The sequence below is a fragment of the Chironomus tepperi genome, unplaced genomic scaffold, assembly GCF_022539635.2.
Source record: "Chironomus tepperi strain 1889 unplaced genomic scaffold, CSIRO-AGI_Ctep_v1 contig_48, whole genome shotgun sequence".
In the NCBI taxonomy this organism is placed as follows: Eukaryota; Metazoa; Arthropoda; class Insecta; order Diptera; family Chironomidae; genus Chironomus; species Chironomus tepperi.
In genome coordinates this window covers 799,839-816,614 of record NW_027226170.1, presented here as the reverse complement: position 1 = coordinate 816,614, position 16,776 = coordinate 799,839, and the positions used below count along the sequence as shown (strand labels likewise).

Below are 16,776 nucleotides of genomic sequence, written 5' to 3'. Positions count from 1 at the left end.
ATTGGATATTGGAGGGAAGCAGCATAAAAAAAAATTGGAACATAGAACAAAAAATGGGAATAAATTGTAAATGACGTTACCTTTAAGTCGTATCACTGGTGTATTTATTGGAGCTACTTCAGGCACTGATATCTCATATAATTCTTTATTAAAAATTGGATAATTATCATTATAATCAAGTAGTCGTACTGGTACACGCTTATAACTATCTTTTGGTGGCACGCCTTTATCAACGGCACGTAATGTCAAATTATAGCCTGCTGGTGTCGTCTCTCTATCCAGAAGCTTATGTATTTCGATAACAAATTCACCAGCATTTAGTGATGGCTTTATACGAAAATGTCCATCCGGATCTCCATCAACAATCTCAAGTGATTTTATTTCACCATGAACACCTGAATCACGATCCTCTACCCGCACAATTCCATAAATATTTGCATTTGAATTCTCTACAATCTCATTTAATGCTTGCACATAGATTTCTGGTGCATGTAAATTTGTATGTTGTACAAAAATTTCAACTGATGCCTTACTTGCTGTGCTATAATGATTACTCTTAAAATTACTATTTACATTATTCGATAAAAGTGACGCTCTGTCTGTTGCCAAAACTGTCAATTGATAGTATGTACTCCCGCTTGTTGCAAGAGATCTAGTTAATGTCAACACTCCGCTGCTCGGATGTATCGCAAATTGTTCAGTCTCATTTAATAAACTATAATAGATTTCTGTTGAATATACAAGAAAAGATATTGAATTAGTTTTTTCTATCTTTAAAATTGACAATATGCTTTGTAAAATACAAAAAGGCATCTCAGTATAAATGCTGGATTTTTTGCTTACATATTGTGAATGAAATGCTTTACATTCAGACTCGAATTACTAGAATTTTTTTATTATTATTATGTTGTTTAGGAAATATGTATCTTGTGATTTTTAGTAAGGAAAATGTTTAAAGATTTGTCTAGGGCAATTTAAGACTTTGATCTTGTAGTTGACTTGGATATTGTATGGGGAGATGCAATTGAGTCGAATCGATTCCATCTGGTAATACCCGAAGTTGATTTTGATTATGCATGGAAATATTGATTTTAGTCGACCCGGCTCCTTCTAGTCAGGCTCGAAGTCATCTCGGAGTTTGTATGGAAAAATGGATGTTAGTCAACTCGACTCCATCAAGTCAGAGCTCGACATAGACTCGGGTTTTGTATGGAAAAATTGACTTGAATCGACTCGACTCCATCTGGTCAGGCTCGAAGTCGATTCGAATTTGTACAAACTATATGACAGATCCTGCAACCTAGTCAGGTGGAAAGCCTCCTGTTATAACCTAAGCTCCAGACACGATGGTTGCAATACGTAAGTAGTAAGTCGACTCGGATGTTGTATGGAGTCAAGTTAACTGAAGACGATTTGGATTTTGAGTCAGGTCGACTCAGATCGACTCGGATTTTGTATTCAGTCACATCAATTTTAGTTGATTCAGGTTTTGTTAACAGTCGAGTCGACTCAAGTCAATTTTTGATTAAACTCGACTTTTGCTTTAAGGATAGTTGATATGCATTCTAGAGTGACATAAATGCATGTAGCTTCCTATGTTTGATAAATAGATATGTATGTGTTGCTAGGGATTATCTCCCGATCGGTACTTATTGAAATGTTGCCATCATAGCGACGTAGCTGCAGTATACTTTGGCAGTATACCCTTACAGGCATTAAGCATGATTGTATGGTACAAAAAGACTTCAACGATACCAAAAAGCGGTCTTCTCTGCCTGTTAGGGTTCACTACCAAGTGACAGCCACTTGGCAAGTTTGGTTGTTTTAACCAAGTTACACTGCCACTAGGTTCTAAGCATCCTGCAGCCTTGTCACCGTAGTAGCAGCATTTGAATATGTGCCGAAAGGATCACATTAATATTATTATTCAGCATATTAATAATAATGACGTTTTGTTTATAGATAGCTTGTAGATAGCAACAATCATAAATTTGAGATATTCTTCGTACAACCCCATCCCTCATACTCAATAGCAACATGCCTTAGATCTTCTTTAGAGTTCAAGGAAATTCTACTGAAATTTGATAATTTTCTCAAATATTTTTCTTCTTTATCAATTTAAAGCGATCAAAAATGCTAAATAATGTTCAGCAGAAACCACTTGATAAAATCAAGGATAAAATTAATTAATCTCAAATTCCATTCTTAAATTCTTTAAAAGTGGGTTTTATTACAAAGTAATAAATTTTGCGCTCCCAAGATTCTTCAATAGATTCAGATACTCAAGACATTAAGAATGTCATTCAACTTCCGTAAATACTTTTGACATATTTTTTATATCTTTAAATTCCAAACGATGAAAAAATTCTCAAAAGTAGGTATTTGCTTTCAAGTTTATTAAAAAGGAGTTCTGAACTTCCGGCAACAATCAATTGAAGTTTTTGATTACAAAGTAAATTCATGACATTGTAGTCATGGTAATGATGCTTTAAGGCATTCTCTTTTAAATTAAAACGTCAATAAAAAAAGAGTAGAAATGCAAGTGAGATGTGATCCTCTTTAAACATGTCCTTTTTATTATTCAATATTGCTGGTCTTCTTCGGGCGATAAGAATCTATTTCTATGCTACACGGAGTTCAAAGTTCATTTGAAATTCATGTGTGTTGAGGAGATAGAACAACAACAACACTTATTAATAAAAATAATTAAAGAACTTCCTAATGGATTTAAGTAAATATGATGTTTATTCTTCGGAGTTCAAAAATTGACTAAATGTTTACGTGAAGGGGTCAACAACTATGAAAGGGGAGAATCAACTAATTGAACTATCAAATACAATTTGAATATTAAATGACCGTTAAGATATTTTCAACGTTATTGAATCTTTTTTTCATCAGAATTGTTCCCAAACTAGACATACAGCTAGTCGATAAGCTCAGAACAGTCTATAAATAGACATTATTCATGAATGATCCCATATCCAATAAAAAAGCTTTCAATCAACTTAATACAAGGTCTTTTTATTCAAAACCCATTAATATTTCTAATATTAAGGCTTAAACAAAAGTTTTTGTCCTTAAATAAATCAATAATGAGAAGAACCTACGTACAAAAGTGCCACTGAAGAACAAATAAGCACTCAATAATTTAATGAATTATTAATTAATAAATGTATATATTGTTAATGGAAATTGATTCAAGAAAATTAATAAGTCTAACACGAAATCTATTGAAGCACCGAAATATGTTGAGGTGTAAACGAAAACAATTGATGTTGAAGATGCTAAGCTTGCATGTGCGGAAGGAAAATTTTTGCTGCTTTGTTTTTGAAACATAATAATATTTTCGCGTAATTCATTGTTTAGCTTTATTCCACGTGCTTTAATTTTCTTAGAAACAGAGATTGAAGATAAATATTTAAGAAAAAATTTCATGCTTCAAAATAAGGAAGTTTTTTAGATGAAATTCGTAGAATTTACTGTGCTGGAAGCTTTGAAAATGTCTAAATTATTATCTTTCTGGTTTGTTTTATCTGTTTTTTTTTAGATTTTCTAAATTTATTCGTCAAGTTTTCAGGCTTTTCCTCTTTATTGATTTTATCAAATGTTCAAGCGAAAATTAAGCTCGATTGTGGATTAGTTACTCCGGTAGTAGGATTAGAGATTATGCTGTCAAGAGTAATTTAGATAACGTCCTACATGCCAATATCGGTAAATAGAAAGATGTAAATCAAGACTGACGTAAAAGCAATTCTTACGTGTGTGTGAAGTACGTCGGTCCATGTTCGAATTTCGAACTGAAACTTCGCATGTTTAAAGACACTTTTACGACACTTTTCGACAACAAATTAGTTTTTTCGACACCCCGTAGTTTTCGAGATATGGAGTGGTCAATTTTGGGCAAAAAGGCAGGCGTACTTCACGTTTTAAGTCGGTCTTTTTTCTAAATAACAATTATTACTGACATGTTATATATCAAAATAATAGTAAATTTTACGACTATTTTCGACACGTAAACAGAATTTTAATAGGATGTCCTGTTGCAGAGTTATGGCCTGTCAAGTGACTAGGCAGACTCACAAGGTCCACTCAGAACATTTTTTATCGACACTTTTCGACACAATTTTTAATTAACTTCTGTTATTACTTTTCTATTGTAATTTGATCTAACAAATCCAAATCCGAAGAGATCTTTTCAATCGGACCATTGGTCGATGAGTTATAGCCTGTCAAGTGACTAGGCAGACTCACAAGGTCCACTCAGAACATTTTTTATCGACACTTTTCGACACAATTTTTAATTAACTTCTGTTATTACTTTTCTATTGTAATTTGGTCTAACTAATTTAAATTCGAAGAGATTTTCAAAATTCGATTATTAGTTGTCGAGATATGGCTTAGTAAGTTCTGATTAATACATCACACCGACGTACCAAGAAATTTTTAAGAAGATTTTTTTTTGAGCTCAAAAATCTTAATTCAAAAGTTTTTCAATAATTTATATGATTAAGGATATTAAAATATATTTATGACTAAGCGGTGTAAGTCAAATTTCGGAAAATTTTGTTTTAGCGAGCCCTATACCCCTAAAGACCCCCTTCTGGGTACGCCCCTAGACTTAGACACAAATTTTTAAGTGTTATTTTACATTCATAAGTATTTTAAATTTTCCGATTTATATTTTTTCTGTTCAAAATTAATTTTCTAAAATTTTTCAAAATAATTTGTTGAAAATTGAGATTTGAATCTCAGTTGTTATTGTTATTTTTGGGCAAAATTTGAAAATTTTTCTAAGGAAAAAAAATTTTTATTCATTATTACAAAAACGAAAAATAATTAACAAATCAATCCTAATTTGACAATCTTCAAAACTTTGCTTTTTTTTTAAACAAAATAATATTTAGAAAAATGGAATTATAGTTTTGATTTTTCTTGTAAAAGTTTGAAAACAAGAATTACCTGAGATAATTTTTGCCAATTTTGCCCAAAAATAACAATAACAACTGAGATTCAAATCTCAATTTTCAACAAATTATTTTGAAAAATTTTAGAAAATTAATTTTGAACAGAAAAAATATAAATCGGAAAATTTAAAATACTTATGAATGTAAAATAACACTTAAAAATTTGTGTCTAAGTCTAGGGGCGTACCCAGAAGGGGGTCTTTAGGGGTATAGGGCTCGCTAAAACAAAATTTTCCGAAATTTGACTTACACCGCTTAGTCATAAATATATTTTAATATCCTTAATCATATAAATTATTGAAAAACTTTTGAATTAAGATTTTTGAGCTCAAAAAAAAATCTTCTTAAAAATTTCTTGGTACGTCGGTGTGATGTATTAATCAGAACTTACTAAGCCATATCTCGACAACTAATAATCGAATTTTGAAAATCTCTTCGAATTTAAATTAGTTAGACCAAATTACAATAGAAAAGTAATAACAGAAGTTAATTAAAAATTGTGTCGAAAAGTGTCGATAAAAAATGTTCTGAGTGGACCTTGTGAGTCTGCCTAGTCACTTGACAGGCTATAACTCATCGACCAATGGTCCGATTGAAAAGATCTCTTCGGATTCGAATTAGTTAGACTAAATTACAATAGAAAAGTAATAACAGAAGTTAATTAAAAATTGTGTCGAAAAGTGTCGATGAAAAATGTTCTGAGTGGACCTTGTGAGTCTGCCTAGTCACTTGACAGGCCATAACTCTGCAACAGGACATCCTATTAATATTCTGTTTACGTGTCGAAAATAGTCGTAAAATTTACTATTATTTTGATATATAACATGTCAGTAATAATTGTTATTTAGAAAAAAGACCGACTTAAAACGTGAAGTACGCCTGCCTTTTTGCCCAAAATTGACCACTCCATATCTCGAAAACTACGGGGTGTCGAAAAAACTAATTTGTTGTCGAAAAGTGTCGTAAAAGTGTCTTTAAACATGCGAAGTTTCAGTTCGAAATTCGAACATGGACCGACGTACTTCACACACACAATTCTTACTCAAAAGTAAACAAATTCTCTGGGAAAAATTGAACTTTAACGAACGTTTTTTTAAAATTTTGAACTTTGAAATTTCGAAATGTGAAATTTTTGAGCCTAAAAAGTTTAAATTATGACAAAAAGTGACCAATATTAAACTCCGAAATTTCGAAATACGAAAAGTTTGAACCTCGAAATTTCGAAAATCCAAAATTTTGAACCTCAAAAGTTCGAATTACTAAAAATAAATAACATTTAATTGCATTTCATTTCTATTTTCCAGCATTGGTAAAGACAGACAAGACTCGTAAATTACTGGTGCATTTAGTAACGGGCATGATGTTTACGTTCAATTCATTTAAATTAATTACTATCCGTGTGCAAGAAAATAGTAAAATATTCACGAAAATCACAAGATAAATCTTCTGTAGTTTGGTTTATCAGACTATCCAATCTGCTTTTATAGTAATAACTCACTGGAAAATATCTTGAAAACTTTTAATTACTTGACACCTTATAAAATATAAATTTCAGCATTGTACTAGTTGCGCAAAAATGCATAACATTGCAGAAATGGGATTTTCAATTTCAATTTAAAACTTGAATAGCTGAAAAATATTGCTACAACAAGGAATAAGAAAAAAAAACTTACCTCCATTAATTCCCACATCAGCATCTTCTGCTGTAACACGGAGAATACTTTGATGAAGTGGCGTATCGTCTGTTATTGTAATGGAATATTTTGTAGGATAAAATAATGGAGAGAGATCATTTTTATCGAGAACTTTAACATCGACAAGCGTTTCAGCTTCCTGTATCGTCCTTTTCTTTGTTCCTATTCTACTACTACGTGTTATTGTTGCTTTTATTCGCAATCGATAATTATCGCCTTTCTCGCGATTTAATACTATATTGTTTGTGCGAGTACGAATTGTTAGGAATGCAAAATCACCAACAATACGTTCTTCAGCCTTAAAAATTTTATTTTTATCACCACCAACAATTTGATATTTTACATCGATATGATGCATTGATCTTAACTCATCCTCTTTACTATTATTACTAGTTTCGTATAATTGAATACCCATTCGTTCCTTATCACTATATGGTTGAATGGCAAATGTTTTTTGTACACTATTTTCGGGTATTGTGACATTATATATTGGATGTGCAAATTTAAATTGATATGGAATTTCATTGGCTTCACTACTGCTACTATGTTGATGATTTTGCTGCTCCGACGATGATGATATTGATGATAATGAGGAAGATAAAAATGTTGGTAGCGCTGATGATGACGATGTCGTTGATGATTCCGCTATTGATGTCACATCATCATCTTCATCATTTGATGCACTAATGCTCCCTGGTATAGGAGATGAAAATTTGATTGATGTATGCGATAACAATGATGTTGTATGTGCCAATGCAGCTGGTGTTGTTCTTGTTGTCGGAAGTACAATGGCATTGAAATTATTGCCAATCGATGAGGCAAGTGTTGTGGCAGTGCTACTATCTTCATCATCATCAATGTTTATATAGTTTGAATAGCTCTCTGCACAATAATGACTTGTAAAGGTTGTCAACAGTAGTAAAATTGATAAGAGCCCTCGCCATCCGGGGATGTTTGACGAGCATGAGCCCACCTTAAGGGCCATTTGTTTTCTTTCAGATTTGGCTATCTCATATTATTTTATTCACATTCCTCGAATCAATCTATTGGAAGAGAATAAAGAATAAGGATAAGGGTATGAATATAATATGTATGATGAAAGTGGAATGTAATATCGTCGAATAAGCAAAGTGTGGGAGAAAGGATAGGAATAAAAAATATGAAAAAGGACTTTGTTGTTGTTATTGCTTCCAGTTAGGAACTGACTGAAATAAAAGGGACAGCATAAGGCTGAGTTCCAAAAGAGTAAAATAACAAAATTTGTTCAATAAATATACATGACAATTGGATGGCAATATTAAATTTCATCGCTGTCAAAAAAACACAAAAATGACCACAACTCTTATATCTCTCCATCTACATCTACATCTCTCCATTTCACTTTTATATATATTTATTTTATTTATGTGTTTTGATTTCTCCTTTTTTTTTACTCAATGTAACATCTTTCATTCGTTTTTATTATGATGCCAGTGGGAAGTTATTTTATTGTTTTATTAAATTATGTCCAAAAAAAAGTCAAGCAAGCCAGTCGGATCGAAAAAAAATCTGTGTTTTCACTTTCGGCAATTGTCCAATTTTTTGCGAATGTTGGAGTTAGTGTGATTGTCAGTTTGTCGAGTTTAGATGCGATTGTCGAGATTTAACGCGTTTTTTGAGATCAAATGAGTCAAATTCAGTTTAGAGGAAGTACATCATGTTAAGAGGTAATTTGATAATTTAACATTGCTACTCAAACTATCTCGAGTGGACAAAAATACGTTATAACTAGTTGATGGCAAGTTAATGTCCAGTTGATGACTAGTTCTAGCGTATTTTCGTTCACTCAGGTATGTTCTGTGAACCAATACTCCATTGATATTACGAATTATATCACGATGTATGGTGACCTAATGTCAAGTACATATTTCTCACGATAATCCATGTTACCATTAAATGTACCACTGACGACCGTGCACTGTGCCGTAATATGTAGTGATAGAATGGATTAGGGTTTCCCAAAATTGGATGCGCATAGATCCATAATTGGAAAAAACTGCAGGCCTGTGCATCTTAACAAGCCCAAGAATGGATTAAAAGTCTGTACAAGCAACACAGCCTAAACGGTAGCAGCCACACAATCAGAACAAAAATGGTAACAGTCTATCATATTCGAGCCCAATACATTCAACGAAAGCAAACAGGACTAGATTAACGACCAAAATATGGCGAAATACATAGTTAATTTGCATTTCATAATTGGTTTAGAGAAGTGTTGTCCAAACTGTGTGCAGCGGTACACTAGAACGTCATCATTTTTGGATACTGAATGAACTGGATGCCGTTTGCAGTTTCGGTCGCCTTCGGGTTTATCACCAAGATGTACCATGGCACAAAAAATTTTGGACAGGACTGGTTTAGAATGTCAAATACATAGACCAGAATACATAGATTCTGTCATACAAATTACAATCGACCATACAATATTTTGTATCATTAAACATATTTTGTATAAATATTATAGCATGTAAATATATTTTGAGGGATTCTGAGCATTGAGTGAGCGTCTGCATATTGTCGTAAAACTCAAAAATAATAAGATTCATAAATTCTATTGATTTTTTGATTTAAAAAATCGTTTTGTAAAAAAAAGAATTTAAGAATAATTGACAGTGGATCAAGCCATCAAATTTGAAATTCAAATTCTGTTAGTTTAAATTTTAATGTGAATTTTTTTCTTTAAAAAAACATTTTTGCATAATTATTCTGATTTACTTTGCGTCAATTCCCCTGTCTTGCAGAAAGCCTCCTTGCTAATGTCATTCACAGAAGATATAAAATGTTTCGATGAGAATATTGGAATAAACAAAATTGCAAAAAATATCCATTAGATATTTTTTTCCCAAACAATGTTTGGATGTATTTGAGAAGAAAAATAAAAAACCATTAATGCTTGATTTTCGAGTGAGGATAATATTCATGGGTATCAAATTACCATTTTCAGTATTTATGTGTTGAATTTAATTGATATCGGAATCTCTTCAAAATCAAATACAGAATGTCTAAAAAAAAATATAAATTTGCACTTATCAAATTGAAATAAATTGAATTGATTTAACTTAAAGGCATAGAATGGAACAAAAGCTTTAAGAGCCCAATATACAAATTTTTCTGCGAAAATATTACAAAACGAACATGCTATTAAGTTCAATTTGGTTGGACAAATTGTGGGTAGATGGATGAATGGATAGTTGAATGTCTGAACGAAAAAATGGAGCGTTTCGAATCTTAAAATCAACCGTAATATTTTATTGTTATGATAGAGATTTGCATAAGTTTCGTACCTTTTTCTTAACAAATTTGAATAATTTGATCAAGAAATCAGGGTAAAGTGGAGTTAAAGTTTTGATTTGATTTCATATTTGAATTTTATTAAGTCGTTAATTTGATTTTTGGAATTCAAAATTACATTAATTTGATTTTTGAACTTCAAAAAGACGTTAATTTGATTTTTGAATTTCAAAAAGACGTTAATTTGAGTTTTGTACTTTAAAAGACGGTAATTTAATTTTTGAACTTCAAAAAGACGTTAATTTGATTTTTGAACTTCAAAAAGACATTAATTTAATTTTTGAACTTCAAAAAGACGTTAATTTGATTTTTGAACTTCAAAAAGACGTTAATTTGAATTTTGAATTTCAAAAAGACGAAGTTGTTTTGATTTTCAATACTTAACTTCTGATGCTACCCCAAACAAATTGTTATAGGCATTTTAAAATAATTGAATTTGGCGCCTTAGATATTCAATACCCAGTGACTTCAAACAATTTATCTCAATATATAGGACAATAACAATAAATTTCATGAATTCAAAATTAAATTTTGAATCAAACAAAAACAGAACAAACTTTAAATAGAACTCGTTAGTGTGGTCAAAAAGTCGCCATAAATGGCATTCGTTATACTTTTCCTGACCAAAAAAAAAAAGAAACTTTTTCTTTTAATCAAAATGGATTTAATGAAAATTATGACTAATTTCCTACAACACAGCGACATAATTTTTCATCATTTCCTACTGTGAAAAACATTTTCATAACGAAGCAATTTAAACGAATGGAAATTAAGTCAGATACACCATATAATCTAAATAATTAGCATTTCAGACTTGAGGGAAGTTTCTCATTTCTAATAATAGAGTGGAAATTCTTTTTCGTAAAGTTTTTCCTCTCCATCGAAAAATGTTTAAATAGTTTGTGGTACTTTTTGTTGCATTACAAACTATAAAACTTGCATGATTAACCCCTTACAATGTAATATTTTGAACTTTCAGTTTCTTTCTATGGATACTTAGAACTTTTAAAAATTAAAAACAAACAGTTCCATACAAAGATCTATCGCTAAAGGTTCTTTCTGTACAATCAGAAGCTTATTTAACATAGAGAAATAGCTGCAAGGTAGGTTAAAGAATACTAATTTAGCAAACAGAATGAAAGTAAACAACACCGAGTAAGTTTTAGGACTTTCTTATTTTTAGATGACCTTTTTCTAGCATTTTTTAAAAATCAGAATATGCAAATTTAGTTTTGCCTGGATGTAAAAACTCTTTTAATTAATAATTAAGGTAAATCTTTCTTTTTTCTTGCCCATAAATCAAAATTTCCAAATAAAAACTAATTTTTAATGAATTTATCTCGTTATTTCGCTTGAGTATTCACTGAACAATTCCCGTACGTGTGAAAATTTGATTTAAGTTCTTGTAAGCTGCATAATCTCACCAAATAACTGTCAGGAACAACTACAAAGCTTATATTAAAAACCAACTGTCATTTAATATTCAAACTAGAATTAGTTGATTTTCCCCTTTCATATTTGTTGCCCTTGCATACAAATATTTAGTCTGTTTTTAAACTCCAAAGAATAAACATGTTATTTATTTATATTTTTAAATTCTTTCATTTACAAGTAATAGAAGTCAGATTTTAACAGCTTAGAAACTTAATCGTTGATGTTAGTTCTAAATTTGTTAAACTAAACAGATAAATGAATTAAAATTAGGTTTAAAACGTCAATTCAAAGAAAATCTTGGAAAAATGTAAACAAGAAAGAAAATTTGAATAAAGAATATTCATGTTTTTCACAGAATCTTGTGTAGGATTATTAATAATTAAATGCGTCTTTAGAAAGTAATTATGATTTGGATTATTATAATATTTAAATTAAAATTTTCAAAAATAAACTCTGTTTACTTCATTTTAAGTGTATTAAAACTTAAAAGTTGAATAGGATTCGACGTGTTTTCCAAAAAACTTTTCTTTTAGAAAAAATTTAAGAAATTAACTAAATATTCAAAATTAATAAATGATTAGTTCACAAATGAGGTTAATTCTTTCATTAATCTTGATAATAATGCTCAAATTTTTCACTTTTTTACCAACGTAATTCGCGATTGAACCCTAATATAATATTTCTAATAATAATGAACATTCCTTTATGTTCAGTAATTGTACAAAAACTTTGTTTTGCATACTTTTACGAAACAACCCTTTTGATGTCTAATTATTTCCAAAAAATCAAATTTCACGAAATTTACAAGTTTCATTAAAGAATTCTACAATTAATCATTATTTGGTTCCTTATCTGTATTGAATTTCGTGGAAAGAATTTTTAAATTTTTAAATATGTTTAATTGGTTTCTAGAATTTTTATGTATGTTCAGGCTACGCCATATAAGCTTTATTACCAAGAATTCAAAATGATTTTCATATGCAGCATAGACTTTAATATTCAATCACACGCAAAACCACATCAAAATTAATCAAAGGAATTATAAAAATAATTTTTGAGGAAACATTTTAACTCGAAAATTTTGTTAATTACGTTTCAAATTAATTTTCTAATGCAAATTACAAAGTTTCAAAATGATAATCATTAGCACGAAATATTTTCAAATTAAGTTCCATTATGAAAATATTTGAGAACTGATATTTGTTAATTAATGACTAAAATCTAAATATAATTATGTAATTATTTCCAAGTAGTAATTAAGTTACGTAGTCAGTCTACCAATAAACTGATAAATTACTTTTCCAACTTACGGTAAAGTTTATTCGCTTCCTTTCTCGTGCCTTTTCCAAGACTAATTCGATAAAATCATTATTATATAAAAATTAATCAAACAAGCTTTGAAGTTTGCGCCTCCCCAAAAAAATATTAACATGTCAAAGGTTACTGAGCGCACAAAATTTTTTAACCGTTTTATTTTCAATATTTGAAAATTCAATTTAAGAAAGCTTTAAGAAAATATTGGAAAAGTCTTGAATTTTCCACCGACCTACACAACAAGACATCCATTCCGATTAGAACTCATTCACATTCATTCAAATAAAGATTGGAATTTTCATTTTTACATCACGACAAGAGCCCATTTCTTCAATATGATAACTCGTACCATAAATTGTCATAATAGAATTAAACCGAACAACATAGTTAGTTAACAGCTGTGAGTAATTGACATTTTCAATTTCCTTTGAAATATAAAAATCAATTTCCGCATTTTCACAGTAATATTATTTTATTTCATTATTTTTATTGTTATTACTTCTCTTTTTCTCTCATTTTTTATTAATAAAAGTTCTTCATTGCTAGGATGGCTGTATGAGTGGCATAGACTCAGTATGATTACAATAACAATTGAAGGGAATATGAAAGCTAAAAACAATCTTCAAATGTATAGTTTATTTATTTATTTACTCTTCTTCTTTCTCTGTTCTATAGAAATCGTAATTGATAAACAATCTATTGGTAGAATAATTCTATAACTATAGTTCCAAAGGGACTATAGCTTTAATCCTCATTTTGTCTATTTTGTTTATTGATCTGTTTATTTGGTCATTTTGGGAAAATATAAGCCGATTTATTTAGAGCTTTTCATCATTATTATTCACTGGAAATGACTAACAATGAAATATTGTATTTTTATAGAATTAATTCAAGTCGCCAAGAGCTTCAAGTGTCATAAGTGTTAAAGTATTGATCAGACAGTTTCGATGAGTTCAAGTGATTTAAATGTGCTCGAATTGAAGATTTTAGTCGATTCCAACTGGTACTGAATTTGAATAATGAACAACATGTATGTGCCTATTGGAGTCTATTGTGATTTGATGAAGTTTATCAAAATTGTTGAAAACAAATCAACGGTTATTTTATATTCAAATAATGAATGGTACTTCATATAGTTGATTTTCCCCTTTTATCGTTGTTAGTTCCCTCAATTGTAAAATTTAGTTTGTTTTTGATTTTCAAAGAATAAAGAATTTAATATTTTGGATTTCCATTAGGGACTATCAAGCATCTACAAGTTTGAACTCTACACTACAGAATCGATTCCAACAAAAACAATACGTATTGTTTATAATTCAATATAAAAAGTGAAAGTGAAATAAATCTTTTAAATCAAAACATCAAATCTATTCAGTATAAAAAATGAATGTCAATGACCAGTGCATGCAGCATATAATGCAGCAGTCAATGTAATAATAATTTTCATTTATAACATTCTCTCACACTCAATTTTTTTTTTTCAATAACATTCGATCTCGATAATTCATAATAAAAACATTTCTGCCAAATACCGGTTGGATGCATTATTGCGCCATATGGAGTCATCATATCGATGAGGATAAAAATCAAAATAAAATCGACTTCATGTTGATTTAATGGAAAATTTGGCTTTTAAATAATTGTTTCAATGGAATTTGATATGTTCATATAAAGCAGACTGGCATTCAATATGACATGTTTAATTTCATCCTTTTAAGAATCGAGACATCTCATCCATATCATCATATTCACTCTAACCAAAAAATCCCATCACAGAAATGCGTCAATTTGGCACAACCACAGTAATTTTTCTACGCTTTCTTCTCTGCTTTATCCAAACCTTTCTATCCATCTCACTCTCTCATTTTCTCAATCATTTCAGTCCATTTGCCACATGACGTGGGACAGTAATGGAGATAGATAGAGAGAAATTGATTCGTATTATGTCACATGCAATTTCTCGCAAAAGAATCATCTCATATGGTCGTCGACATTTGAATAACGTTGTATTGTTTTCAATTCTGTTTATACATTTTTTTTTTCGTATTTTATTGAATATGTGTGCTACATATTTTATAATACGACATACTCAATTAGACGATGAACGGAATGATGATGGCAACTAAAGAGGCTTTCAATTTTTGCATAATTTGAAATTCAATTAAATGGCATCTCATTAATGAAATTAAATACTCTAACGAATACTAAAAGGCCGTGGCAATATGTTTCTCATTTTTTTTTTATTTTATATTATATTTCTGCGTTCTAATTTAATTGAACGAGAGAAAAAAAAGTATTTTAAGTGCTTTCTGAGTCATTTCAGAATGAAAAATATACATTTTTTTTTACTTCATTTCTAATGAAACATTATAAAAAGTATTCTTTCTTATCAAGTGTCATCGGCGCATTTTTATCTTAGCAATCAGTATATGGCAGGATCTACGTCACTTTCGGAACCTATAAAACAAGATCCAGTAAGGTTCAAGTCACTTTTCGACCATAAAAACCAAGATCCAGGAAAGTTCAAATTATAATACAACAAATTTATGAATTTCGTCATTTAACGAATTTTTATAATTCAAATGATTTAACGATAAATTCAAACTTTGTTCATAAAACATTATAAAAACATTGACAAACACTGTAAAACAATGAAAATAATTATCGTATTTATTCATAGATTTGAAACTTTTAAATGCCTATCGGTCCAATAACTTGATGAAACCGAGCTATTAAAGCAAAAAAGAGCTCTTTACGATGTCTAGTTATTGAGTTTTTGGGTCAGCCGAATGAAAGAACATTGTGCATTGCTAAGCAACCTTTTAGAAACAAGTTTCAATAATTAGTTAAAAAGGAACGAAGAATTAAAAGCAGGAATAAAGTTTATTTTATTCTAATTAAATGAAGCACCGTTATCGTAGATTTATCTACAAATAATTATTAACGTATTTTTAAAATTCAAACCACAGTTCAAAATTTATTTGAAAAGTTTTGTTGTTTTTCAAACAATTTAGGTGAATTTGCATCAAGCAGTAAGCTGCAAAAACTTTTACTCCAGTTTCTAAACCTCAAGTTTGTTTCTAAATCAATGCACAATGCAATAAAATAGTCAAAATGTATAGAACATGCACACTTTTTAGAGATATAAAATAAATTTAATATAAACACTGAGAGTTTCTCTTCATTTTTATCAAGCATTAGTGGCAAAAAAGAGAGGTTGCATTTGCACAAGAAAATGCATGGCAGCCGCGAGAAATTGTGTATATTCCACAAAAGTTGTGCATTATTATATGAATGAAAATGAATGTGCTCTGTGCCGCTCTTTACGCCGCATTCTGCCATGACCAAATAATATAGCTATGCATAATGGTATAGATAGAGCACATTTCAGCTGAATCCATTTACAACTATTTACACTAAAATTCTCTAAAAAAAAAGCCATTGGGGCTTCTCCTGCCGCTAACAGAACCAAATAATGTACACAATATTATGTATGTATGTTTATAGCTTTGAACATACATTCAACTTGAGCGAGCGAAAGAAAGAAAACAACAGAATGAAGAAAAAGATGCAAGTAAACCATTCCATTTCACTGCATCTTCTCCGATAATGTATTTTAAGCAATTAAAGTTTGTGCAACACCAGACGTGCTCACTTCCCTTGTTATATTTTTTTGAAAAATGATCGTCTTTCTTTATTTTGTATCTATCTAAATATTGTAGATGTACAGAATGAATAAAGGAGGAAAAGAGTAAAAGAATTTGTCTTGCATCATAGCAAAATGAAGAGAAATAAAAAAAAGAATGAATGAATGAATAAATAAATACAACAACTTCATTTCTTAATTTGAAACCAGAAAGTTATTTATAAAGATGTACACATCCACACATATTTTTCATTCAAAGATTTTTCTTCATCTCATTTTCCTTTAATTTTGTTTTCATTTCAAGAACTGTTTGGTAAATTCATGAAATTTTCATCCACTTTAGTCCAATGTAGATTTAAATGAAAGATAAACAATTGAGGAAGAATGAATTTTA

General features: G+C 29.9%; 1 protein-coding gene across 3 annotated transcripts in view; it reads right to left on the bottom strand.

Annotated features, from left to right (window-relative positions):
• Positions 1 to 16,776, bottom strand: part of kug (FAT atypical cadherin kugelei) — a 150,565-nt gene that overhangs the window by 106,305 nt on the left and 27,484 nt on the right. For all 3 annotated transcript variants that reach the window (XM_070652483.1, XM_070652485.1, XM_070652484.1), the window contains exons 2-3: positions 6,638 to 7,701; positions 81 to 728 (exon numbers count right to left, since the gene is read on the bottom strand). In XM_070652483.1, the coding sequence (XP_070508584.1) occupies positions 81 to 728; positions 6,638 to 7,643 (1,654 nt within the window). In that variant the 5' untranslated portion in view covers positions 7,644 to 7,701. The remainder of the gene's footprint in view (positions 1 to 80; positions 729 to 6,637; positions 7,702 to 16,776) is intronic.